Below are 25,785 nucleotides of genomic sequence, written 5' to 3' on the forward strand. Positions count from 1 at the left end.
CTGGCTTCCAGGGGAAGTCCTTGGAAATTAAGGTCTTCCCATGGTCAGTGCGATCCATCCTCCAGATGTCACTGCTGCTGCACAAATCCCTGCCCTGCAATCCTCATGCAGTTTGCTGTAACAGGCTATATAATAAAGTAGCTTTGCACAATTTTTTTTCTTCCTTCGTTAGTTTTTCTCACTGCTACTGCCACATTCTAGGTTGGAACAAGGCCCGAAACATTTCCAGCTTCTGGTGAGACACCACCTTGGATTCACTGCAGAGATGACAGATGCCTGGGACTGGGCTGGAGTGCTCACACTGATGCCACATTCAGTGCTTACTGTAAAAGCCTTCTTCCTGATGACCCCATTGTTAAAGCAGTGGGTTACGTTTCCAGTTAATCAGGGCTCAGCCAGAGCTAGCAGCAGACCCTGAGATCTGGACGTCCGGATGGCATTTTGGGTATCTTCTGTTGCTTCTTAGTTTTTTTGGTTGTTAGTTTGTTTTTTAATTTGGTGTCCCTGTCCATCCATCTGCCCTGCCCCACCCCCCTCCCCCCGTACTATTGCTGATGTGACAGGATAGCCCCTGCCCCCCTGGTCTTGCACCACTGAAATGCTGGGATGCTGTTCAGTCTTTAACTGACTTGTAACTAACCGTAACTCAGGGGGAGGTTTCCTGGACTGCCTGTCCTAGTCAATTCAATGACTAGGACATAACTGAAAGTCATCTTTAGTGCTAATGTCCACACTAGCATTAATAGCTCTGGTCCTGCCTAGTCCTGTCCTCCCTTGCTACAGTTTGTGGTGCTCTGACTCGGCTTCCTTACACTACAGACCTTGTTTGTAGGTTTTTTTTTAATCTCCTGCTCCCACTCACAACTGAAAACACTGTACTGAGTGCTCTCCCTCCTTTTAAAGCCATTTGTCAGGCCTGCCTCTGCAGAGATCCTTTGCCTCTCCATTTACTTTTCTGTTGTGCTGAGGCCTTTTGAAGCCACCTACATCTATTGGAGGTGCAATATCCTCACCTTATATGGGACTATGCCTGAAATGATGGATAAATGGCTCTTTTATAGTGCTTCACTACTTTGTAGAAATATTCTAAAGCTTGGTGCGTGCCATTTTGATGACAGGGATTTTAGATATCCTACGTGTGTGTTATTAAACAAATACCAACAGCTGATAACAGCAGAATGCATTGCAAAACTTCCTGAGCTGCTGCCACCCCCTGGTGTCACTGCATTACTTTGGCAACGCCTAAACGCTCCCCTGCACATGTCCCATTTCCACTTTTAATTCTCATAGAACCCAAAGGAGAGGTCTGGAAGGGGTTCCCTTTCCCACTGTGTGCCAGCTAGTCCAATAAGCTATCCCTCTTAGCACAGAGCAAGGAAAGGCAAAGGAAGACAGAAAGCCTCTTCTGTGTTGAGAAGACAATAACCTCTTTTTCTTCTTAGAGACCAGGACTGGGGGGTAAATTTTCAGGCTTGTTTTCTAATCCATTTTCTGACTATCAGCAGGATATTCTAACTGCAAAGGAAATCCACATCTGATGTTGAGATGAGAAATGTAGGCATTTCTTATACTGCTTGCACAAGGGAGAAGAGGGCTCATGGCTACAGAGAGTGCAGGCTGAATTGCTGCACTTGGCTCTAGCCAAGTCCCACCAAATCATCGGAGTCCTGCGCCTCCTCCTGTGGGCTGTGGAGCAGGGTTATATTTTAAATGCCAGGCTATTCCCGGCACAGGGAGGAGCAGTGGCATGAATCTGCCCAGTTCCCAACAGGTCCCTGTGGCTGTTCTGCAACCGCCATGTACCTGGCACCTTTTAGCTCTCACAGCTAAATATGACGGCAGCTTGGTCTAGCTGACGATGAAAGGGTGGTGAGAGGCTGTGATAATGGGCAAGCTGCTGGTTGCTGCAGCTGAGCATGTGAGAAATGGATGACTGGCTGAAATGATGTGCTTTGCCATGTGGGATGACAGGGCTTCTGCAGATGTTAAGGAAACAAGGTAAGAAATCAGGTGCAATTCATCACAAAGCAGATCTGGCCTCTGCAACCCTCCCCAGGTACATTAATGGGAAAGAAAAACTCAGGGATACTCTTGTATCTGCAGTTGACACCACTGAAGGGAGGAAAAAAGAGATCTCTCCTGCCTCTAGACAGATAGATGGACAGAAGCAGAGTCAAGAACTGGGGCAGAGATCAACCAGCTACCTTGGGAGATGGGACACAGGCCACCCTCCACCAGCTGCATGCTGCTTGTGGGGGTACACCTTTCTGCAAGAACATGAAGAAACAGGCAGCTTTATAGAAACACAACACAGGTTTCTGTTTTAATGAGAAAATAATTATATACTTGCATTGTAGGCCTCACAGTCACTATAAAACAGAAGCAGGATAACATTTAAGTGGTTAACATACAGAAAGCCAGGTATTGTTGAAACTGGTTGATAAGTCATGATAAGGATGCTGACTTGGTTGTCAAACACACCGATGTGACTGTATTTTCCTTCAGATAATGTCAGTATGGAGCAAGATGAAGCCCAAACTGGCAGCTTTTAAAACGAATTGTTCAGAAAACCTGCACTGTAACCCCAAACTGATTATAATCACAAAAGCTAATGCTTAACTATTTCTCAATACACAGTTTCATTAAAACCAGTCTTTGCCAAGGGAAAAGGATCTGAGTGTTTCTTTTGTGGAGACAAAGTTAACTCTGCAATAGTGCTCTTTTGTTGCATTTGATATAGTTATATATAGATAGATATGTATTACTGGCGTATACTTATAAACACCTAAGCTTGGTAGCATGCAAATGAAATAACAGAGGCAGGTAAACTGTATCGCACTCGCGTTACCACAGCACTGAATGTGTGCTGCTGACTATGAGTGTCCATAATTTCTGGAAGAGAAAAACTCTGCTGGATGGAAAGTTTGGCTGTCCTGGACTGATACATGCAAATATTTTTGCCACAGAAGCTGCAAGCAAATGCTTCTAGCACAGAGGACTCCTGCCTGGCCTCTCCCCAACAACACATCCCCTTTCTAGAAAAGAAAGGTGCAGGCTCCTGGGAAGGCAGTTTCAGGGAGCAAGTCTGAAGAGCATCCTTTGGTGCAAGACCACATCACTGTAAGTACAGGGGCTGTCTCCTCTGCTTAGGAAACCCCTTTTTCCCAGTCTCACTTAAGCTTTCCTAAAGGATGGACGGAGCCAGGACTCCTCTTGTTACAGATGCACAGAACTCGTGAATCTGGCTACATGAGATATGGTCTCACTAGAGTGCTGCATTAGTGGCGTTGCTTTTCCTAGTCTGATGGTAACGACCTGCCTGCAGACAGGAATCACAGTTCACTGTTGATTGCCATGTCTGGACAATGGGTCTACTTCATCAAGTATGTAATTCCTTCACAGGCATGGTGCCTCCCCATGCACCTGGGTTTAGAGAGCATCCTTGAGCTAAGCTTGCTGCCCTTATCACAGTGAACACTCGGATCAGCAGGGTTTTCATCTGTCCAAGAGCACTTAGGGAGACAATTGACAGAACCGAGTTAACGGGTATATGTAATTGTATTTGCTACAATTCCCTGAAAATAAGCCTCAAAATGATAGTGTCCAGGGACAGAAATCACATGCTGGAGGAACTGAAGTGTGTGTGGGGGGAATAATTTGGTTGCAAGCTCTGTTTAAGAAAAGCACCAGAAATATGTTCACAGTATCGGTACTCATTTTAAATAAGCTCACTGTTTCAGGATCAAACAGCACAGCAGGTCATAAAACCAAGGAAACGCTTAAGGGAGGACCAGTATCCTGGCTGATGACTTTTTAAAAAGATGTCAAAATAAGAATTTTTGTTTATAAAAAAGACAGATTATTTCATATAGAAAAAAGCTCCGTGTCTTTTTTTCTGTCACCTCTCAAACTTGTTGGTTTCTAGTCCAGAAATTATGGTTCCCAGCTGTAAAATACTCTTATTGTATTGCTTGCGTGAAAACAAAGAGTAAACCCGCAGCCTCTATACTACATACAAATACAAAGCACAAGAATAAATACCACATTTCTTTTCCTAATTGTCAGCTTACAAAACTGGTCAATACTTTGCAATTGTGACTCATGCAAATACCATGTTGGGTCAAATTTTAATATCACAAATACTGCATTAACTCAGTGCCTTGTTTTTATATCCCCTTTCAGAAAAAAAAAAAGAAAAAGAAATTAGCACTCATTCCTATAGCTGATACAACAGCTTTGGAGAAAATAATCAGTACATGCACTGCCATACACTTTTTGGTATGCCAGCCTCATGCACACGCCTGCACACACACACACACACACGCGCGCGCACGCACACGCACACACACGCACACACCCATGCACACGCACACACAGATCCATACTAATCCTTCACTGCTGATCCCAAGCCTAAGCAATAACTAAAGGCTCTATGGTTTGCTTGTAGCACTGAAAACACTGGCTGAACGGCAAAAATTATGTTTTCTTCCCTTGTCTGCTCTTCCTTGTTCACTCCTTCCAACACATTATGCCCTTTAGCTTTTTTTGTTGCCTGGAGACGTGAAGACTTCCATAAAGCACTCTACTTCAAAGGCTTTTTATGTTGTATAAATATAGTTGAAGACGTAACTATCTTTCTTCTTTATTTCATACCTCTTTCTAGGCCACAGGCTGGCTTAGTTCACTTATTGCCTCATTTACAAATTAAATGTCCTTTATTTGTATCCCTTTCCCACTACCTTTCTACTTCAAATTATCCATCTTCATAGAGTTTACACATATGCCATTCTTTTCCCTCCCCACCATCAAAAAATAGTTGTCATCCACTAAATACAGATTTTCTATTTAGAAACTTTGTTATGTAAATATGCTCTGAGAACCTGGAGCTCAGGTGATATTGCAAGCATATAGGATCCTAAAGCTAAGGTAATCCATTTGGCTTAGCTCTCATCCCCATCTATTCCACTCCTAAATTGTGATGGCTTGTGTTTGCAACACAAGGACTGTTGTACTGAGTCTACTAGATTGTACATTTGCAATAACTGCCTCCCTGTTTGCTTTTTTTTTTTTTTCTCCTTTGAAACAGATAAATTACTAGAAAGAGGAGCAGAATCCATCCTGCCCAAAAAACACCCCAGTCCCAAACCCCAACCCTTCAATCCTCTCAAAGAAACAGCAACAGAGGGCAATATCGTTGTTTTGTGGCTGGATAAGAGTATGCCGAAGCAACACTGATGGTCTCAGTGCAGCAACTGTAGGAGGCAAAGGAACTGCAGGAGGGTCCAACAGGAGCGGCTGGGGTGACAGGGGTCCCAGGGGCAAGGCAGGGCTGTCGATTCAGTCAGCAGGACGCACGAGGACAAGCCCTGGCCATAGGCTCCTCCACGTCGACCTCCCACCATGTGCCTGCAGCCTCTCTGGTACATGGGGACAACAGCCCCCTTGTCCCCCACCCCCAGGGTTTCCACCCCCTGCACCCTCTCCATTGCATTATTTCAGACGGGGGGTGGAGGGAAGGAGAAGGGGATATTTTCTAGGTGGGCTTTTCCTGTTGTTCTAGGATTGCCAGGAGCTGGATCGTTTCTGTGTCTATGTGCATCGAGTTTGTTGTGTATTTAATAAATACTGGACTAAAATGCTGCTGCTTTCGTGGTGGTTTTTGAGTTGGTTTTTTGTCTTTTTCTTCCTTCCTTTCTCTTTTTTTTGGTTTCGGTGTGCCTGGTCGCTGTCTTCACACTGCGGTGTGGTTATTCGTCCTCCTCCCGGTTGGCATAAATGCCGGCTTCCCAACGCAGTGCCAGAGCACTCTTCCTGCGGTTCACCCTGGTTGCCTCAAGGACCTGGTCAGGAGAGAAAGGGAAAACACATCACATCACTCAGCTACCTGTCTCCCATGCCGGGGTGCCCTGCACTGTGCACCCAGGCAGGCGGGACCAACGGGGCAGGCAGGGACCAGCTGGGCCAGCCCTTCCTGCTGGGCTCCCAGTGCCGCACCTTGTGCAAACTGGGAGGACTCATGCGATGAAGCACTTGCTGATGTGAAGGTGCAGGGGATGGCACACGAGAGCAAAGCCACGCCACGGGAGGACAGAAGTGGTAGGAGCTGTCTGGCAGAATTAGGGAAGCCCCAGCTGCCCCTTACCAGCCTAGCTGCACATTGCCTGGTCCCAGCCTGGGGAAGGCAGATGGCAGAGCCTTGGTCCTCTCCCCAAAAGGCAGCTCCGTACCACCAGCTTGCAACAACCCAGCAGAGGCTGCTTTGGAGCTGCATGTGCAGCCTGGAAAGCGGTCTGCTGCTTATTTCAGCACATCACCCCTGCAAACAGGACTGGGCAGTTCCCGCTGCATCTTCTCGTGGTCTCTGGCTTGCAGCTATGCCAATGGGAAAGCCTATGCACTGCAATCAAAGCGTTCTTGGAGTGAAAAATCACTCCATGCATACGGGAAATGAGGATCTGCACAGCCTACAGAGTCTGGTACAAGATGGGCCCTTAAAAATTTATGTATTTTTCATGCACACACAGAGTCATACACACAAACGCATATAAAAACAGTATACCCACACATGTATACACAGAAACAATTAACGGAAAAAAGTAAAAAAAAAAACCCAACCAGTTTTAATGAGGTTTAACAACATATGAAAAATAATCAGATTAAACCAAAAGGTGTTATTGTGACATGAATCTGATGTACTCCTCGGCCAATAATGCATGCCACTGGGTGTTTTTCTCCCAGCAGAGTGAGATGACATAAAGAAGTCTGTGGCCTTCTAACAGAAGCACATAGCAATGTTATTTTCTGACCGACACTGAATAACAGTTCTGTGATCAAACTACAAAGCTGCCAACATCCACTGCCCTCAATGTGTTTTAAACCAGCCCTCCCAGAGAAGCAGACTTTTGAAAAGTTTAAACAGTCAGTTAAAAAACATAACTGTAAAAAAATACCCCCAACAAGTATGTGACTGTTCACTGAAACAATGCCTGCCATCCCTGGTCCCTAATGCTTCCTGCAAGCTGCTCTGCACACTCCTCCGCTGCAGAAGAGTAGCTGGCCTTTTGAGAAAGGATGATGCTATATTATTTTTCTGCATAGAAAGTCAGATGCAGTGAGGACTTAAGCCTTGACTAGAATAAAAATAAATAATATAAGACTAAAGGAACTCTTCTTACAGCTTGTGACAAGCTGTGGTTGGAAAGCTACACAGGTACTAGGGGCTCCTGTGCAAGTTATATTGGGAAATCAGCTCTGAACTGTCAGATGAAATTACAGGGCATAACCTTGCTCACCTTTCTGCATTTACGCTAAGACCCAGACCTCCATTCAGGAGGTGAAGGTAAGGTGGAGTTTTGCCAGCTTTATTATTTCTTTGCCCTCCTAATTTCGACTATGACTGTGAACAAACCAAAGAACTAAGTGGAAAACCCAGCCAACAGAAAGCTAAAGCTCCATCTGCTTCCCAGCAGTGACCAGGGCCACAAAGCTGGTCCAGGTTCACTGGGGGGGATTTTTTTCTGAAATTTTGCCCAAAGTCATATTTCCTGGTTTTGTAGAGTAATCACAGGAAAGGGGGAGCAGAGCTGAGCAATTTCTTTTTTACCCAGTAAGGGCAAACATGCTCACAAACGTAAAAATTAATCAATTTTTTTTAAAAAAAATCAAAATCAGTAAAAAAATTCCTTCTGAGACATCAGCCTGTAAGCAACATACCAAAGCTACTCCCGCTGCAGGGATGAGGACCAGCAGCTTAAACTGCGTTTGGGATTCTGAATGCCTGAACCAAGGAAAGACAACCCAAACCCAGCAATTGAAAATGGGACTGGATATTAGTGCATCACCTCATTATCTCCTCAGAATAAGAAATGACAGTGGCTGCTCCAGGGTTAGCAATAGGGGGTGTGGGTTGGGGAGGAACAGTCATTTTGTATTTTTGGATGGCAACAGATGAATGCTGCTAGACAGAAGACTATCAAGACCAGTATGGGGTAATAATTAAGTAAAGCAGGGAAAACTACTGTTCTCCTCACTGGAACTTGAAATTTACATGAAAAATCAGAAAATGTGGCATAAACTTCAAACCCAAATTGCCACAGTCAGAGTAGTGGTATATTCAACTGAGGCCTGCTGAATTTGGCCTGAAGATTTATGCCAGCTGAAAATAAACTGGATTTTACATAATTTACAAGACTCTCCAGTCAGTGTCTTCCTTGCTGGAAATTAAATCATTGCAATGGTCTCTGGTGATGGCTTGCACAGTCAGGACCCTTAAACTTTGAAGATTTCTGCTTTGAATCGGTCAGCTCGTCTTTATCTCAGGGCTTCTTCTGTTTATCCTCTGTCTGCAAACGTGCCTAGAAGCTTGTCTACTTCTGCAAACTTTGCTGGTTGCTCCAAGGAAAACTGCTTCCAGAATTATATCAGAGACACCATGAGGGCACTGCATGCAGACTTAGCCTTTGCTGGAAAACAAATATTAATGTCTGGCTTAGTATTAATAAACAAGCCCTCTAAACAGTAGAGCAGATACTAATAAGCTAAAGGTCCTTTTCAATAGTTACTCTGGAATTATTCTTCTAATCTACTGAAAAGAGTGTTTGACCTAAAATAACCCTCATTTTTACTAGGTTGTGTCAGTTCTACACCCGCTAGAGGAAACAATGGGGTAATTATAGCGTGCAACTAGAATGACTGAGTAGAGAATTGGGACTCCTCAATGGAGCATTGAATTCACAACCCAGTAAGCAGCTTGCCTAAAATAGCAAACAATCTACCTTTTAAAATATTCTTGGCAGGTATCAGGGCTGTCTGTGGGCCCCTCATGAGTCCAGCACCCAGAGGCTCTCCCCAGCACATCAAAGGAGGGAAAGTCTTTTGCTTTTGTTGTTGTGGCTACTTTGGGTGTCTGTAACACACCATATTTTGGACACATTACAAGATGCTACCTCAGTGCTTCGTGAGTGTCCTCCCTCATGATGCTCCAAAATCAGCTCAGCCGGTACAGGCAGAGCAACCCAGGCAGGACCAGGCTTGGGTGGCCACGGCATCCTAAGGTAGCCAAGTTCTTAACTGCTTGCAGAAGGCATATAACAAAGATCAGAAAGATGACGAAGTAGATGGTTCATTCAAGCTTAGGCTGAAAAACTGAGCTGGCCACATCCTAGTGGTAAGGCCACATCAGTGAAAAAAGCAATGTTGTTTAAAATGTCTTTTTTGGGAGGGGCTGTTTGACTACTAGTTGCAATAGAAGAGGAAGAATTTGGAGAGCAGAAGTAGGTGTGAGGGAAAGACTAATGTACCACGGTATGTAGGGCTGTAAAAACCGCTGCTCACCTCTCTTTGCACAAAACTGCTGTGTGGATCTCATGGTTGCAGCTCTGGAGTCTCACTATGAATTGCAGAGGGTTTTTTCCTGACAGATTTCATCTATATTTAAAGATTTTGTGGGGGTGGGGGAAGGAAAAAAAAAGATTGCAACAGCTACCACTATCAGGTGCAAGATTAATTTACCTATCCATCCTAGAGATGGACGCTAAACTGTCCTGATCTTCGCTTCAACAAATGTAACAATAATTGCTCTCTCACTGGCAACAAGAGAATAAAAAGCAAAATACCGATATGCTTCAGTCCAAAGCATATTTATCCCCACCACCGAATGAAACTGACTGCTATCCAGTACAGGCTAGTTTTTGTTGAAGAACAACAACGGCAAAACTGATGTGGAAGCAACATGATTTTTCTGGAGCTTAATATTTTACTAATTCTTCCCATCCAGACCTGGGAGAACTAAAAGCAACAAAAACAGAGATTGCAAAGTTCTGAGTGTCTAAAATCTACAGGTACCATGCAGGAAAGTTACTGTACAAGACACCTCCATGGAGCACACCATGCACAAAGAGACAGAAGCACAAGGTCAGGGAACAGCTGCCTGGTTCTGCATTCCTGCTCAGGAACGATAAACTAAACACTTTAACATAAAACTGGAACTACTAAGGGACGAAGAACATCTATTCCTCAAGTATAAAGGTATTTACTGTACCTACTTAATGCTATTCACTGAATACACCAGACCTCCAGTGAGCACAGTGAGGAGCTGGGTATCTAAGACAAAAATGTGTTTACCTGAAAAACAGCATTATACTGCTGCTGGTCAGTATTAAAACATAATGTGTTTCCTCTGCCATCAAATCTAGTATATTGGTTTCCTGTTTCGTAACACAAAAACTTTCAGCAGTAGCCTTTAATATCACATCAATGTCACCTTAATGCAGTATCTCCTACAGCATGACTGCTGTTAAGCAAACTCAGGATAATGCCCTATAAATTTGAAGATACGTATAGCTGTAAGGCCAAGAGTGGAAGATTTCAAGGATAAAAACAACCTACACATGTGCAGGCACATAGTTACCTGTGGTTTCTTTAAAACAGTGGATTAATGTGCTTTTAACACAGGCCGCAGGCATTTAAGGGTGATAAACCACAGCGACCTAATGAAGCAGGCTGTGTTTTGCTGCATGTAGCTTAACTTCAGCAGTGACTGTACCCTGCTGGGGGGTTGCTGCTTACCAGAGCGGAGCTGGCAGGCTGGTTGCATGGAAGCCCCGGCTCCCAGCCAGTGCAAGCATGGCTGGGTCAGCTCCAGCGTTGCTGACAATTAGAATTGAACCACCTGCCTGCATCGGAGTGGGTTATGGAAGGCTCTGGTGAACAGGAGACACAGCTCAGCTGTGGGGTCAGTAGAGAGCTGGGGGGCATCATGACTGGAGTTTTGCTGTTCCTTCCAAAACCACTGCCTGGCTTCAGCTCCTGATTTCCAGTGAGGACCAAATGGTTTCTTCAGTCTGAGGCTTAACACTGGGATTAGCCAGATGGCATACTTTCACCTGCATACAGAATCGCTGTGTCCTACAGTCTTTTTCATCTCTACCCCTTTTCCCATCCATGCACATTCATTCCCAGCTCATTGCGTCATTATTATTTCACGGAGTGAACACGCAACCCTTCCCAGCAGAAGGCCAAGGGCTGGGCATGTAACATCTACACCTGAGCTTCTGCCTCTCACACAACATCAAACGCTCTGATTGCTACTTACCATCCATAAATCATAACTCAGAATACTGTGAAGATATTATGAGGGAGAAGAGGTCTAATCTGTATTTAAACCCACATCTCTGAGAGCACACTGCTTTTATACTGCTTAACTCTTTATACAAAGATCAATCACTGGCTTGTATCAGTGAGATAAAACCCACACTAAATTATTTAATGAATCGGAAATGGAATAAACTTTACTTTCCAGGACAGAAAATATTTATATACTTGCCTTGAGGTAGCTGATGTGGTCAAATATGTCATGGAACAGGGCAATAGTGGAAGGTTCATGTTTATAAGAAAAGATGCTGACGCTGGACAAGAGTGTCAGTCATTACCACAATCTGTTTGTGTCTCTTAGAGATGTCCAGATTTACACTCATTTCTGCACAGAAAATTACAGGCAACTGAAATGTCTGCATCCTGTTTCTAACAAACATTGCAGAAGTATAGCTGGTATCAACTCTCTGCTCTTAAAATTGTTGCCTTTGGCAGAGTACGGCTTTGTAGGGAATAAGGACTGTGCAAGTTATTGCCTTGCTAAAATACCAAATGCCACTGTATATGCCCATTCTTTAGTAGGTCTGGGTTTCTTCTACTCTGAGACCAACACTGATGCTATGCTGTGGGACTGTGGTCAGTCATCACATCACAACAGAAGACAGGGACAAGGACAGGTTACCAAAATTCACAAGACGGAGGCCACGTGCTTGGATCTGACTCTCTTCTTCCACAGACGAAAGGTTGGTGTGCAGATTCTTTACAAAATACTAGGCATTTTGATAGTGCTAAATACATTGTAATCAGAGACAAAAGAAAGCCACATCAGTTTCGCTCAGCGTGTGAGGGTGCTTGGATCCCATGCTTAGCTTTGCCAGCTGAACAGTAATAGGGATTAAGGAGAAGTTCTCATTTCATGCCTCAGGAATGCTCCAGACCTGGGCAACAGCTTCCATCCCTTTAATTACAACCCCTCCTATGCCAGAACTTGTAAGTAGAATCCAAATGTTAGAAAACGAGCCACACAAATATTGTTGATGAGAGATACAAGGGAATATCACACACACACATTTGCATCCCAGTTTTGATATGAAACAGCACTGGCACACAGTATGAAAACGCAAATTGCAGTGACATGCAATTGAAATCACCATGCAAGAAGCAAAAATAAATAAGCAGTTAAAAAGTACCTCAGAAGTAACCTTGCTAGACAGTAATTTACAGGTGTACTGGTAGAAAGGGAAAAGACCAGCATTAGTGCATTGAATAAGCATGTTGTAACTAGGAAACAAAACCAAAATAAACTGCAAGAACTGGCACATCCCAGAGTATAAGAAGTCAAGCAACTTGGTGTCGTAAGGAAACAAAAAAAAAAAAAAGTCAGTTAGGTGTTTTTTTAATGGTGTTGCTTGGCCAGTCTCAGTCTTGTTTACTATACGTGCTTGACCCATTTTCTTGCTGCTGCTTTTTCTCTTTTTCTCACCTGTTGAAATCTCTACTGTAATACATGCTCTTTGGAAGAAACTGCCCCCTTGCCTGAGCAGTGAAGTTCTTCCAAAAGCAGATGCACTTGATTTGCCCTCTGGTTCTGAAAGGCAAAGCCTGCAAGCCCTGGCCAGAGTGTCTGCGCTGTAGCCACTGAAGCCAGACATAAAACAGAAGGAGGTGATGTTTGAAGGAGAGACAGTGTAGATGTCCTGCTGAAACCACCCTCCTGTCTTTTAGTATGTCATATGTAGGGAGAAACTGAAGCTCTATACGTCAGTACTGCTGGTGTGCTCAGCATGTGAGGGGGAGTTTCCATGCACATCAAACCTCTCCACGATCCCATTCAGGAGACCGTGGCTGCTGCCTTCTGTCTCGCCAGCAGTGCTGGCTCTGTTCAGCCTTGGCTGCCACAGCACCCTGGCTGCTCCCAGTACCCAAGGAAGTCTCTGGTTCCCCTCACTCACAAAGAGCAATGCTGAGATATGTTCAGCTCTCAGAACTTCATGCTCCAAGTGGCAGCTGCCTGTCTGGTTGTCATTTATGCTCCTCCCCTGCTACATTTAATGTATTTTTAAAAACAAGCCAGTGATGTGGTCTTTTGTTTCATTATTTACAGAAATCTTTTTCCTGAGCACATGGTCAAATGTCCTCTGCTGACAAATGAAAGCTATTTGTTGTTTAAATAATTATTGCTTAGCCTGGCACATAAAATATTAGCTCAAACCAACAGTGGTATGAGTGCAGAATTTGTTATTTGAATTATCTTTCCCCTGCCAATGGTGGGAGCCGTTTACAAAAGGAGAGCAGAAAAAGGCAGGGAAGAGAAACAAAACACTCCTGCTGGTCTGAGGAAGCTCTCCCTGGGCTCTGCAGGACACTGCCCTCTAATAGGATTTTGGGTAGGCAGCATCAAGAATGTAAATCTTGTTTGGCTGTATGCAATGGGCTTACATGAGAAGAGAATGACAACAAAAAGCAATGGGATTTTGGTGTGTGCTGGGGCTCTATAAATTCACTGGAGCCTTGACAATTTGTCCCAGAAAAGGATTCTTTCCGCAAGTTGTCTAACGAGCACTAATCCTCTGGGAGGGCATTTTCGGGCAGTCAGAGACAGGGCAGCTTTAGCAGCAGCGGACAGCTGAGCTGGCATGCAGAGCACACCTTTTCAGTGAGATGTTGCCCAGACCGGGGTTCCAGTCAGGACATCAAGGCTGCCTTCAAACTGCAGAAGACAGTATGTAACTGTGGCCAGCCTGCTTTCTAGGGGACACATGCGCAGCTCTGCAAGTACCTGGGGAGTTGCACTTGGGTAACTAAGCAGAGGGAGTTACGTCTAATGACATCTTAGATGTCTTTTGCCTGCTACAACTTGTATGACAAACAGCACATGACCCTCACAGCTGTGGGAGAAGATTTCAGCCACAAGCCACTGCTTCATGGCCTGGGCAAGTCACCTTCACTCTTCACAGGGGTGGCGGAAAAGCGCAGGCTGAGGACCAGCTCAGTGTAATCTCTTTAGCAGAGCAGCTTCACCACTGTGCCAAGGTTTCAAGCCATCGGACTGACAGATGCTTGCTGTGGGACTCCAGAGGACCAGTTCTGGTTTGCACAGCAGGAGTTTTATAACCGTCTTTTTTTGAAGTTCCTCCTGCCTTCTGCAAAAGGCATGAAGGTGTGACATGTCTCTCCTTTGGGGAGATGCCAAAAGACAACACTCACTGGAGCAGGTGGAGCCACCCCATTTCACTGGGTGCTTTTGGGGGAGGGAGGGGAAACCAGAGACATGGTTCCCAAGGACATGTCTCCTTCCCAAGACATGGCCCCAGGATGCTGCTTCCAGAGCAAGGCATGCTGCCAAGCATGAGCTGGCCTCCTGCATGGCATCAGGAATCTGACAGACAATGAGTTCTTGGTTTTCGACAGCTTCAGTAGAAAAAGGGTACCAGAAAGTTTCTGGTGTGCAATGGAAATTAGTCTATTTACATTTTGAGTCAGGTCTCCTACTATGTTTTAGTTAACCGGCAGAAATACAACAGGACCCCTCCACATTGCATTCCTTCTGATATTAAGTTATCTTTGGCTATTGTGCAATATTTACCAGTAATGATTAAAAGCTGCCAGACTAGGGCAATATTCACATTACAAACCTTCACTTACTCCCATACACCTAATAAAACTGTAACTTTTATGAATATTTGTTTGGAGCATGAACTCCTTGGTGCTGGAGTCATCACTCTGACATCTCTGCGAAATGCCTGGAGAACCGAGGGTGCTTCAGCAAACAGTGTCTATTTAAGAAGTTTTATATCACACTTATATCTCACTACCTTCTGCACTCACTGCCTACAGTAATAATTAGTCTGAATAAGAAATACCTCATGCTTTGTTGGGAAACAGGTTGTAAAACAGTTGCACTGAATTTTGATGCTTCCAGCTATGAATTCATATCTCTTCTTATTAGTGCCTCCAATAAAGAACACCTTAAGTGGATTAAACTCCACTATAGTAATGACTGAAATGCAGGTACTCATTTCACAAACTGAAATTCTGGCTGATTTTCTGTTTGTGTGAAAGACAGATAACAAATCCATCGGGAAAGAGCATGCTGCCCATTGATGGATCCAAGTTAATTTCTGAGATGTTCCAAATCCAGTTCTGCAAGGAGTGGTTTCAGGGGAAGTTACTTATACTGAATCCTGAGCACACTAGGACAGGACTTTGGGGATCTACAAACACAGATGTGAATACATGCTTGATCCACAAAGTTCAAAAAGCCACTGAAATAGCCCACTGGAGGGTCTTGGTGATGTTTGAGTTAACAGAGTCCGCCAACCGCAGGGCAGCCACCCACTGCCCTTGTATTAACTAGCTTAATTAATTAAAATGAAATTTAATTTGAGTTGCCTTTGATATTTGCGGTGACACTCTCTCTTCCTCTCCGCTGGCCCTCATTCTTCCATTTCAAACATACTGGCCCTTACAATGTGTTAAAATCCTTACACACTTGCAAAATGATCTGAGTAGATTCTTGGGAAGTAAATATTTTTGTTATCTGGATGCTGGTCACAGTCTCTCTTGCGGAGCAAAAAGTGAAAAGGAAAAGTGCACTTACACTGCTGTCATCCATCCTTTCTCGTCTCTTTGTTTTGTGTGTTTCATAATCCTCCATGAGTGTCTGCATCAGATTCTTAGGTCGCTGGGCTCCCGTAGGCTCTTCAGGTGGTGGGTCAGACTGTGAGACGGGGCCTTCTGTGGTGGGGGATGGAGGAGGCTTGATCTTCTCTATCTTTCCTGCAATGACATGAAAAAGAATGACCTTTTCTAAGCTGAAGCACTCATGAGTTGTTTCCAAAAGATGGCAGCTAGAGAAGCATTTTCAGTGAGGTTTGAATGAAGAAACAATTTGGAATGAAATCTATGATCTGGTAAATCAGGATGGCCACGGGCTTGTAAAACACTCTCCCTCTTCCTGAAACCCACTACACCAAAACATCACAATATCTTTTTACAAAACCTAAAAGAGTTATCAAATGATACAAGACAAATTGAACCCACCACTCTTTTTTACAGTAGTATCTGGCTGAATTACCCTCATTCCCTTCTACAGGACACATTCCAGTGTTCAGGAAATGTTTGTAAGATTCTGGAAAACTGCATGATATCTTTTTTCTGTATCAGACAGTACAGTGCACAGGATGCTACCACTATATGTCAGGGACCACATGCTCGACATCCACAGAAGGCATCTTGTTAAGTGTTGCTGGCTTCTTCTCTTCTTCCAGTGCTTTTTATCTGCCGTGTAAGCATGAGAGGCTTGGGGTTTGTTGCTGGTACCACTCTTCCCTGCAGCTGTTTCCTGCAAGTCACAGAGGGTGCTCCTGGAGGGACACCTGTGACAGAGCAGGGTGGGGTCTCTGTTCCACACACCCCTTGTTTGGACAGGACCCTTCAAGTCTCCTGGTGGGAGGAAAGTCAGGGAGAAGTCAGGCTGCTCCCTGATTGTGCCCATTTCACCCAGGGAAGGCTGTTTCAGGCAGAGTGACCTCAGCTGAAGAGGTGAGTAGAAGGCAAGGCACAGCAAGACCACTGCACTGAGCTGTGTGACAACACACACTTCTCCAGGGAGGACGGCTTGTGTTTCTCACTACCAGGCATGGATCCAGGTGAGCCTCCCACCTTGTCTTGGTGGGAAGAATGAGCACAACGGTGGCATGGGAGTAAGGTGTGTGTGGGTCCTCAGCTACAACAGGAGAAAGCACTACTCAATCAAAATCAAGTTCCCTTTTCCATAGCACATCAGCTCTTTGAAATAAGATGGTTCAATCGATGGGAAAGAAAAAAAGGAGAAAAAAAACCCACCCCAAACCCCTTACAAATAAGTGAAGTAATACGGAGGATCGTGGAGATTTTCATGGAACTACCTGTTGCTGAGATGAAAACCCTTGCTGCTCCTTCAAAAAGCATCGTGACAGTGGTAGCCACTAGGGAGCAGCCTTGAAACCTCCTGTAAGAAGCAGCAAGATTGATTCCTGAAGGAAGAAGTGAAACCTGAGCCAGCACTGCAGAGGTCTTTTACAAGAAATCCCCTTGCCAGGCTTGTTTCATTTCTGTCCAGTATGGAAAAACCCAGCATCACTAGTTTCTTGTTACAGGCTTGGCTTAAGCTGCCCGGTGCAGGGATCAGGCCAGGAATTCATCCCCCTTAAATCACCCCACCAGAGACCGGAGAGGGACTTTCCATGGGCCCAGGCTCTTCTCTGGGTTGCACCAGCACCAGCTCCGCAGACCATCAGGAGACATGCTGCCAAAGCAGAGAACAACAGCAGGTCCTGAACTGCCCAGCTGCACCCATGTGTGACGGCTTGGACTGCTCAGCAGGAGAGAGTAAGAACAACTGTCACCTTGCCCATTAGGTACAGTGGGTAAAAAAGTCTGCTGAAAATAAAAGGTCTGATTAAGGGTCAGATATCTTGCTGCATTGCTTCATTCTTACACTAGTAAGTAACTATCTTGGGTGTATGTAAGTAATGCAGGAAGAATCAGGCTTCTCAGATGTCTGCCCAGCTTTTGCTTTCCCCTGGGGATGCAGAAGCATCACAGGATGCTCAGACCTGTGGACAAACTTCTTGCCTGAAAAGAGCCCTTTGTACTCTGCTTCCCCTGGAAAACAATGTAAACTATAGGCTTTTGGGATCTGCATTTTAGAAAAAGGATACCTCCACGCAGATCTGTCCTCCCTGGGTGCAAGGCACATCGGTTTCCGTATTGTAGCAGTGACCTGCAGCAACACACAACTTGTTCTGTGCACGGCAGGCAGTGTCACTGTGAAGAGTGTCACAGTTCCCTTTTCATAAATAGAGAAGCCAAGGTAGTTAAGGAGATTTGCTCACAGCAGAACAGTGGTTTGTTGGTTTGTATCCACAAGAAATTACACTTATACAACAATTTTCTCTGTGTAAGTGCTTGAATTCCACTAAAAACTCGGGAATTCACAGCATCAACCACTTCTCATAGAGAAGTGTCTCTTTCAAGTTCCTAAAAATTTTGTGAGAACAGGTAGGCAGGTGGAAGAGAGAGATCCTACCAGTGCCAACAGTGACAGAAAGTCAAGCAACCAGCACAACCATCAGTGAAGTTGTAGTTAGAAGATGGGGCTGCAGGGCTCTCAATCACGACAAAAAACCCCTCTGTGAACCCGATGCAGAGCTCCAGTCCAGCTCAGACCTGTTCTGCCAGTTTGGACTGTGTTAGAAATGTTGCTGGGTTAATTGTCTTCTGGCAGATTTTCATCCAGATAAGGTGCTGTTCTCAGGCAGGTACTCAGGCAGAAGGGTCATTCAGCATTAAAAGTACCATAAGACATGATGATCACAGGCACTTTGTATTTCCATGGTCCCATACCCACACCTGATGCACACAGACACCGCTGGTGGTCCTTGCCCAAATCCTAGCTGAGTAACAAAGGAATTGTGTTCTGATTCAAACAGAAATAGGGCCACACTGTGGGATATCAGCAAAACCTGCAGCCTGATGGTCACACTTACAAGTTAACAATAGTTATCATCAGTGCCTTCCCCTCCAGAGGAAGGCAGTCCCCTGAGGTCACATTTAGAGATATTGCAGGATACTGAGTACAGGCTATAGCACCCCAAATCTTCATCTACACATTTACATTTTTCTCCTCCTTCAAAGGGCCTCCAAATAATGTTCTGTTTCTTCAGTTCTGGTGATGGCTTCTGCTACTCTCTGGCTTCAGGGATCTAGTAGGGCACTCCTGCAATTTGGGTTCTCTTAATTAACTGCCTTTCATGCTATTTGGGGCAGGCAGGTCCTGCTTCTATAGAGAAAGCTCTTTCTCAGCCCTGGGGAGGGTAAGGTAAAGCTCAGGGAAAGGGCAGCTGCTGCAATGTCCTGGTCTGAGGGCTGCAAGACGTTGCCTGACATGTCTCTGAAAAATCAAAGACATGTAAGAGCTGGGGACAAATTAATCAAAACCTCTGTACAGCTCTGGGGAGCAAGAGGGGTTGTGATGGTGACTTAACCACCCTGTGGACTTTGTTGGGTGTCCAAGCACTTGCTGCAAGCTGAGGATGGATGGTCAGCTGATTTGCCACAATATCAAGAGGAGTGACCAAGGGGAGGCCCTGGGACAAGGGCCTGAGTCACCACTAAGTAACCAGTAGGTACCAATGGCCATCACATAGTGTTAACTAAGGCACAAAGGAGATGTGAAGAGTGGGGCTTCATGCAAGGAAGAGCAACTGTTTGACAGATGCTGTTGGCATTTTTTTAATACACCTGCACTGCAGAGAAAAAATTTCAAAATAAGATAGTTCAGCAAGAAAAATTGTTTTGGGAGACTAGTCTGTGCTGGATTCAGGGGATAGCTCAAGTATGCCAAAAAATGTCACTCTGGTAATATGGAGCCTCATTACCACTCCAGGTGAAAGGTGGGCTTCTTTGGTCTTCTTTAACACCAGGTGATCAACATGAATATGCAAACACACAAACAAGAAAACATTAAAAAACCCCCACCTCTTGAAGACCCTCTCACTTCATACACATTCTTCACTAGAGAGGGAATAAGAGAGCAAATGACACATGAACGGGGTTAGTATGCTGTGAAGGCACTCTTGGAGGTGTTTGGGGATGAGTGATGAGCACACCAGAGGAATCCTTGAACAGAATGATGAACTTTGCTTTTTTCATACCATTGCTTATGAAGGGGTTAAGGAAACAGTATTTTCCATAAACTCAAAGCCTTCATTTCTGCTCCAGCTTTTCTCAAAATTCTCATTTTAAAAAGAGGTTCATGTATATGTATTAGACCTGATCCTTATTCTTTACATGTATACACGGTGTTAGAAATTTTGTGATGGCTACAAATATGAAAAATACTTTGCAACAAAGTTTCTGCTTCTTCTCCCACCATACAGTACACCATATCTTCAGGCTGTGGTTGAATCTGAGAAATTTCCTTAGTGTAGGTATTTACTAGTGAAAAAAGTAAGTGGAAGATGGTTTTCAGGCTGAAGGGGCTCCTCTGACAGGCTTAAGCTCCACAGCTGTCACTCAGGAAAAGAAAGCAAGGAGAAGAAAGCGAGGAGAAAGCACACACGTGTTCCTTACTATTTGCAGGCAATGTTTAACTGAAATTTAAAGGTACCTGATCACTTACATCTCTAAACTGCAACTCCCCTGCTGGGCTTTTGCCATCCACTGAAATTCTCTCATCTAGTTCATCAACTGAGTACAACAGAAGATAACTGCTTGGTGGGCAGCTCTCCCAGATGCATGTGCAGATGGGTCTGAGTACCCTGCAGAATGCTGGGAGTGCAATGTGCCTTCTGCCTCACCTGGCAACGCTTTGGTAACAAACACCAAAAAGGCAGATGTGGCAGCTGCAGGAAAGCTTCTCCCAGGTATGGCTTCTTATGTTAAGGATTTCCCCATGCCTCATCATGAGACAACAATTTTTTACAGAGGGTTTCTCTCCCTGCAACAGGAAAGCCTTCACAGAATCAAGACCTCTCATGTAATGATTTTCACACCTCCTCTGAAGAACAGGATTACTCGAGCCAGACACTACAGGAAGTTAGACAAAATAAAAGGAACATGGGAACTACACCACCAAGCATACATGGGATCCTCTCTCATGTCACACTCACCACCCTGTTCAAATAAACTATCTAATAGCCCAGCTGCTCTGCTTAGGAGGGATGGTGTACTCCCTGCAGACTGGAGAAAACCACTGGCTTGCTCTGCAGCTGCTCAGCACCTTGCCAAGTGCACCAGGTACTGCAGCAAAACAACACAGGAAATGCTTGAATTTAAATACGGCTCCACAAATATTTTGGGATCCACCATGACTCCATTTAGCCACGTTCAAGCATTTTTTTAGTCTTTCTTGGGTTTCCTCATGCAGGAAACTCAATTTTTTGGGAACGGAGCTGGCATAGGTTCTTCCCTTCAGCTTTCCAGAAGTACTCTGGAGAAGGTCTTGTCTAGCATGCACGCAACACATAGTTGTCATTCCACTGAAATTACTCTATGTCTTGCTCCAGTGATCTGAGATGGGTTAAAAAGCTGCTTCGAAGCATCCCAAACAGCTTTAAAAAATACTTTTTAGCATATGCAAGTTTATTACTAGGATCCATGTTGGCTTGTGTTGGGTGGCTGGCAGACACCAAATTCAGCATTACTGTCAGTTGTATTAAAGTTGTGTGTCAGTCGGGTAAAAACAGCCTGTTTGCTATCTAAAGCAGTTTGAAGTTATTTCACACGTACACCCACATGAATTGTGTTAATCTTCCAAACTTCATTCATATTAGCAGTTCAGTTCACTGCAGTAATTTTCTGTGGTTTGTGTTTATTATCCACAGTGAAGTAGGGCAGGAATAATAAATAACCAGGGACCACCAGGAGCCCTAGTAAAGCTACTCTGCCCAGTCCACCACCAAAAAGCAACCTGACAGGTAGATCATTGTTTTTTAATTACTGTACCTCCTCAAAAAGAGTTACAGTGAGTTTACACTTCTTCACTTAAGGTTTAGCAACAGATTTTTCAAATTTAGACTTGACCCACTAATACCTTTCTGCTGAGGTATCCTGATGTTAAGAGTGCCAATTCTTTCTTTGGGAAGGCAATTCGGTGACAGAAGTACCTCTGTTTCTTCTTTTCAACATTGTCACCAGTAGTTACGATTTTTACTATTATTTTTCTATGTGAAAATAGATATTCAGGTTACAGTATCAGACATGTTCTACAGCATTTTCCTTACTGTACCTACCACAAATAGATTTTCTTTTCTGCTCTGTATATCACGTTTGTAACTGGCTGCTGTGAAGCTTTGCAGCCAGATTTTATTGCCTCTGCTGAATCACCTTTTGCCCCTGTTTTTGTAAATATTGAAAAGATGCTGTAAATATTACAATAAAAGGACAGTTGCTGCAATCTGCCAAGAGATTGCATATTATCCCTTCTCCCTGTTTTTAGAGTTGTCTGCAAGCTTTAACTGTCACACAGATGGATAAAGGGACAGCAAGGATGAGATGAGGTGAGGGTATGCACCCTGCAATGCTAAGGGTGCCAAGCTCATTTCCGCCAGCTGAGAGCTCTGCTGAGTACATCCGCTGTTTCAAAAACACTGGAAGTAAAAGATTCAAGACTGACTTTGGCAATGCTCTTTGTGGTTTTTTTGATCAATGGCATCCTTACACATTGCCACATATTCATCTTTTCCTAGAAATTAATTCTTTGCCTTGTCACCAGCTGCAAACTGCAGTAGCTTGAGTCATTGGTTAATAGATCCCAATTTTCTTTCTTTAACGTACAGCAGTTGGACATTTAAAGGAAACTGTCTGGAATGATTCATTACAAATGTAAGTTTATCATTCTCACTGGAGTGTAATTTACAACAAACATTTTAACATCAGACACAAAGTAAATGCCTTGTCGTGTAGAGAAATAAGAACAAGCAGAAGTACACTGTTTTCCCAGATGCTCCATTAAAACAAGCGTTAGTGTCAGCAGCCCTTCCAACATCACTTGTGAGTAAAAAGCAACCACTACCAGCCTTATTTCGAGCAGCTACAGATGTTGCCATTTTTGAAAGTGGTGATTAGCACACCTTTAGACAACGAGTCTTCCTAGCTGAAGTCTGTGGTGCCATGACTGTGACATCTTGTCAGATGTTGCTTAGAACACCTCAGTTCATGGAGACTCCCTATCAAAAATGCTGTTCTATAGGATAAATAGATATAGATATAATAACAATAGCACTTCAAAGAAATTATCAACACCTGTTACATTTTTTGGCAAGAAACACAGGTTAAAATCATTCTCTTTGCAGAAGAAACAAACCCAAGTATTTAAATGCTGTATAACTCTCCAAGTTCACAATCAGACCTGGTAATGGACTAAATGCAGACCCTATCCAAGTTTGCCATGACTTTCAAAAGAAAAGGATCACCCTGCACAATTATTGGAAGCACCTCTAGCCCAGATTTACATCAGTGGAAATAAGGACAGAATTTAAGTATTCTGGGCAAAACTAATACTTCTTCACAATGATCACTATTAACAAAACCTTCCAAGTACTTGCAAAGCATGTGTAGGTCTATACTCATAAAAAACATTACACAGAAATAAGCCTGGCATGTGTTTCTAATTTTTGTTTTAATTTTTTTTGTGTGTGTTATATTAAGAAGGCATTAATTGATTTATTTTTTGCAAAGGGAAGGAGGAGACAGATAAGCTGTAACTGCCGTGAATGCCACCACAAGGACCCTAAAGCTGATCAGTCAGAGGACTTCTACCGAATCTATTAAGCATTTTGTTTGTGACACCTGTTTAATTCAGCAGTGAATGACACCAGCTGAAATACATGCCAAATCACAGCTCTGGAGATCTTTTCACCAAAGTTCATTAAGACGACCAAGAAATACCTGAAAACAGAAAGCATAATATACACAAAAAGAAATCTGATGCAAACCTCCAAAGTCTGTAAATCTCCATTACCTTTGCACTTCCTCAATGACATGCAAGAGAACAGAAAGCCTGTTAAAAAAGGCTTTGTATATCTGTCTTTCAAATAGTCTTGCAGCTGCAAAGAACACTGCTGTCCTGCCTTACGGTGATCCTAAATTTCAGTGGGTGATCTGAGCAATGCTGCAGTAGATATGTCATGATACAATGTGGCAACGGATGAATAGAGCACAGGGATTCCTAATGATCATGAGTGGGGTATGCAAGTTAGGTCTACCCTACATTTGGGGAAAAAAACCGCACATCCACAGGTGTGCTCACAGACAGAAAGTTAGGTCATCCCATGCCCTCCTTCTGCCTGCCTTTTCCAGGCACACAAAGTCATGACAACGCTCCTGCTCCCTGCAGAACGACATAGTCAGTCACGATGAAATAAAACTGAATCTGACCTGACCCTTCAGTCACACTTCACCTCCCCTCTGACACTCTGGGCTCTTACCTGGTGCAGTTTTATAAGACACAGTTCTGGTGGGCATGGGTGGTGCACTCTTCGTAACAGGGCTTGGTGCCATCTGCAGACCTTGCCTCTGCCTTTTCAGCTCCTCTTCTCGTTCCTGGGCAGCTCTGATCTCTTCTTCTATCATCGACAAAGTCCGCTGCTTCCTTGACCGTAACTTGAAAGGGCCCACAGTCACTTCAGGCTCCTGCATGGCTAGGATGGAGGCAGTGCTCCTCAGCTCAGCTGCCTCTGAATACTTGCTGAAGTAGCTGACTTCGTGCTTGTGTTCCTCCACAAAGAATGGCTGGCTGGCTGAGTACACAGGTGACTGCTGCAAACTCTTCCCTTCCCTGAGTCCTGAGTCTTCCTCTTTTGAAGTCTTTGGTATGCTGTCCCTTTTTTCTTGAACAGGTGAAGACACCTGGGGTGGCTCAAACATTGGGTTCTGCTGCTCCTTGGAGGCTGGAGCTGGCCTGGTGGTGACTGGCTGCTCTTTGACTGAGATCTCCTTCTCTGCTTGGATTTCTTCCTCCTTGCAATTTGCTTTATCCACCTGCTCAGCTATGGCTTGTTGGATGGCATTTTGAACCAGCAGGCCAGCATGGTACTCCAGCTGGTCATCAATCAGCATGGAATCTGCCAAGGCAGAGGAGGGCAAGTCACAGCCCGGGTCACTGAACGACTTGGAGATGTTTTCTTCCCTGCACTCTGCTGGGGTGTCAGCCTGCGGGGTCTGTGGCAGGGAGAAATCAGCCAGTGAGCTTTCCTGCAGGGCGCTCATGGTCTCATTGGAGGCACCACTGTCACTGATGTTATCCATGCTGAAGTCATTGGAAAGGGTCTCCAAGACAGTGGTATCCTGAGACCTGACAGACAAGTCATCCAAACCAGAGTCAAGCTCCTCTGGAGGGGAAGAGGCGCTGCCTGACTTCGGGAACTGGTCTAGCATGCCCTGTCCATCATCCTTCACCACTGTGAAGACTGCTCTTGCACTCATGAATTCTCCATCCTCTGCCCACAGTTTTGAGGCCTGTCCAGCTCTGGGGCTATCACTGCATGGTGACTCTCTTACTGGGTCAGCAGTGGTAGTCTGAGCATTTGTATCATCTTCTATGCTACCAGAGACCTTCTGTGCTTTGACAACAGTGGCATCATTACCTTCAAGCTGTCCTGTTTGCCCACACACTGAAATGGGTCTTGTCACAGAGGACAGCTGCTTGTCTACTTGTGGAGAATTGAGGCTTTTGTAGAAGGGTTTGATGGAGAACATTTTGGGTGTTCCTGACCGCCTTGGTGGGGCCTGACCCTGAGACAGACCTGAATGCTCCATCAGCTGGAACTGCTTTCTGGCAGCTGAGAAGTCAATTTGCTCTGTGACAATATCCTCTTTCTTGATATTGACTGGCTCTGGTGGTACAAAGGAGCAGCTGACCTGTTTGGGGGATGTTGGTATTGCACCTTGCTGCTGCTGTCTCTCCTTGCGCTCCTTGTACTTCTTGTGGGACTCTAGATGCTCTTCATCTAGCTGATCCTCCAGGGACTTCTCCTGGGGAGGGTTCCACCATTTGGCGGCAATGTTAGGGTTTTTCTTGACAGCCTGGCTTTTAATGAGTTCCCTTCTTTCCTTTTCAAGTTCCATCATCTCCTCTGATGGTCTCACTTTACGTACCCTGTATTTTTCCTTTTCTTCTTCATCTTCAAAAAGCTTTGAGGGCTTTTT

At 44.5% G+C, this 25,785-nt stretch overlaps 1 protein-coding gene across 1 annotated transcript; it reads right to left on the reverse strand.

The window, feature by feature from the left end:
* Positions 1–2,294: 2,294 nt before the first annotated feature.
* LOC119141556 (A-kinase anchor protein 2-like) lies at positions 2,295–25,779 on the reverse strand. Its single transcript, XM_037374000.1, has 3 exons — positions 24,066–25,779; positions 15,692–15,870; positions 2,295–5,840 (listed from the first exon to the last, which is right to left on the reverse strand). Exons 1-3 carry the CDS (start codon positions 25,705–25,707, stop codon positions 5,748–5,750), a joined length of 1,914 nt encoding a protein of 637 aa, XP_037229897.1. The 5' UTR covers positions 25,708–25,779; the 3' UTR covers positions 2,295–5,747.
* Positions 25,780–25,785: the final 6 nt, after the last annotated feature.

The sequence above is a fragment of the Falco rusticolus genome, chromosome Z (genome assembly GCF_015220075.1).
Source record: "Falco rusticolus isolate bFalRus1 chromosome Z, bFalRus1.pri, whole genome shotgun sequence".
Classification (NCBI taxonomy): Eukaryota; Metazoa; Chordata; class Aves; order Falconiformes; family Falconidae; genus Falco; species Falco rusticolus.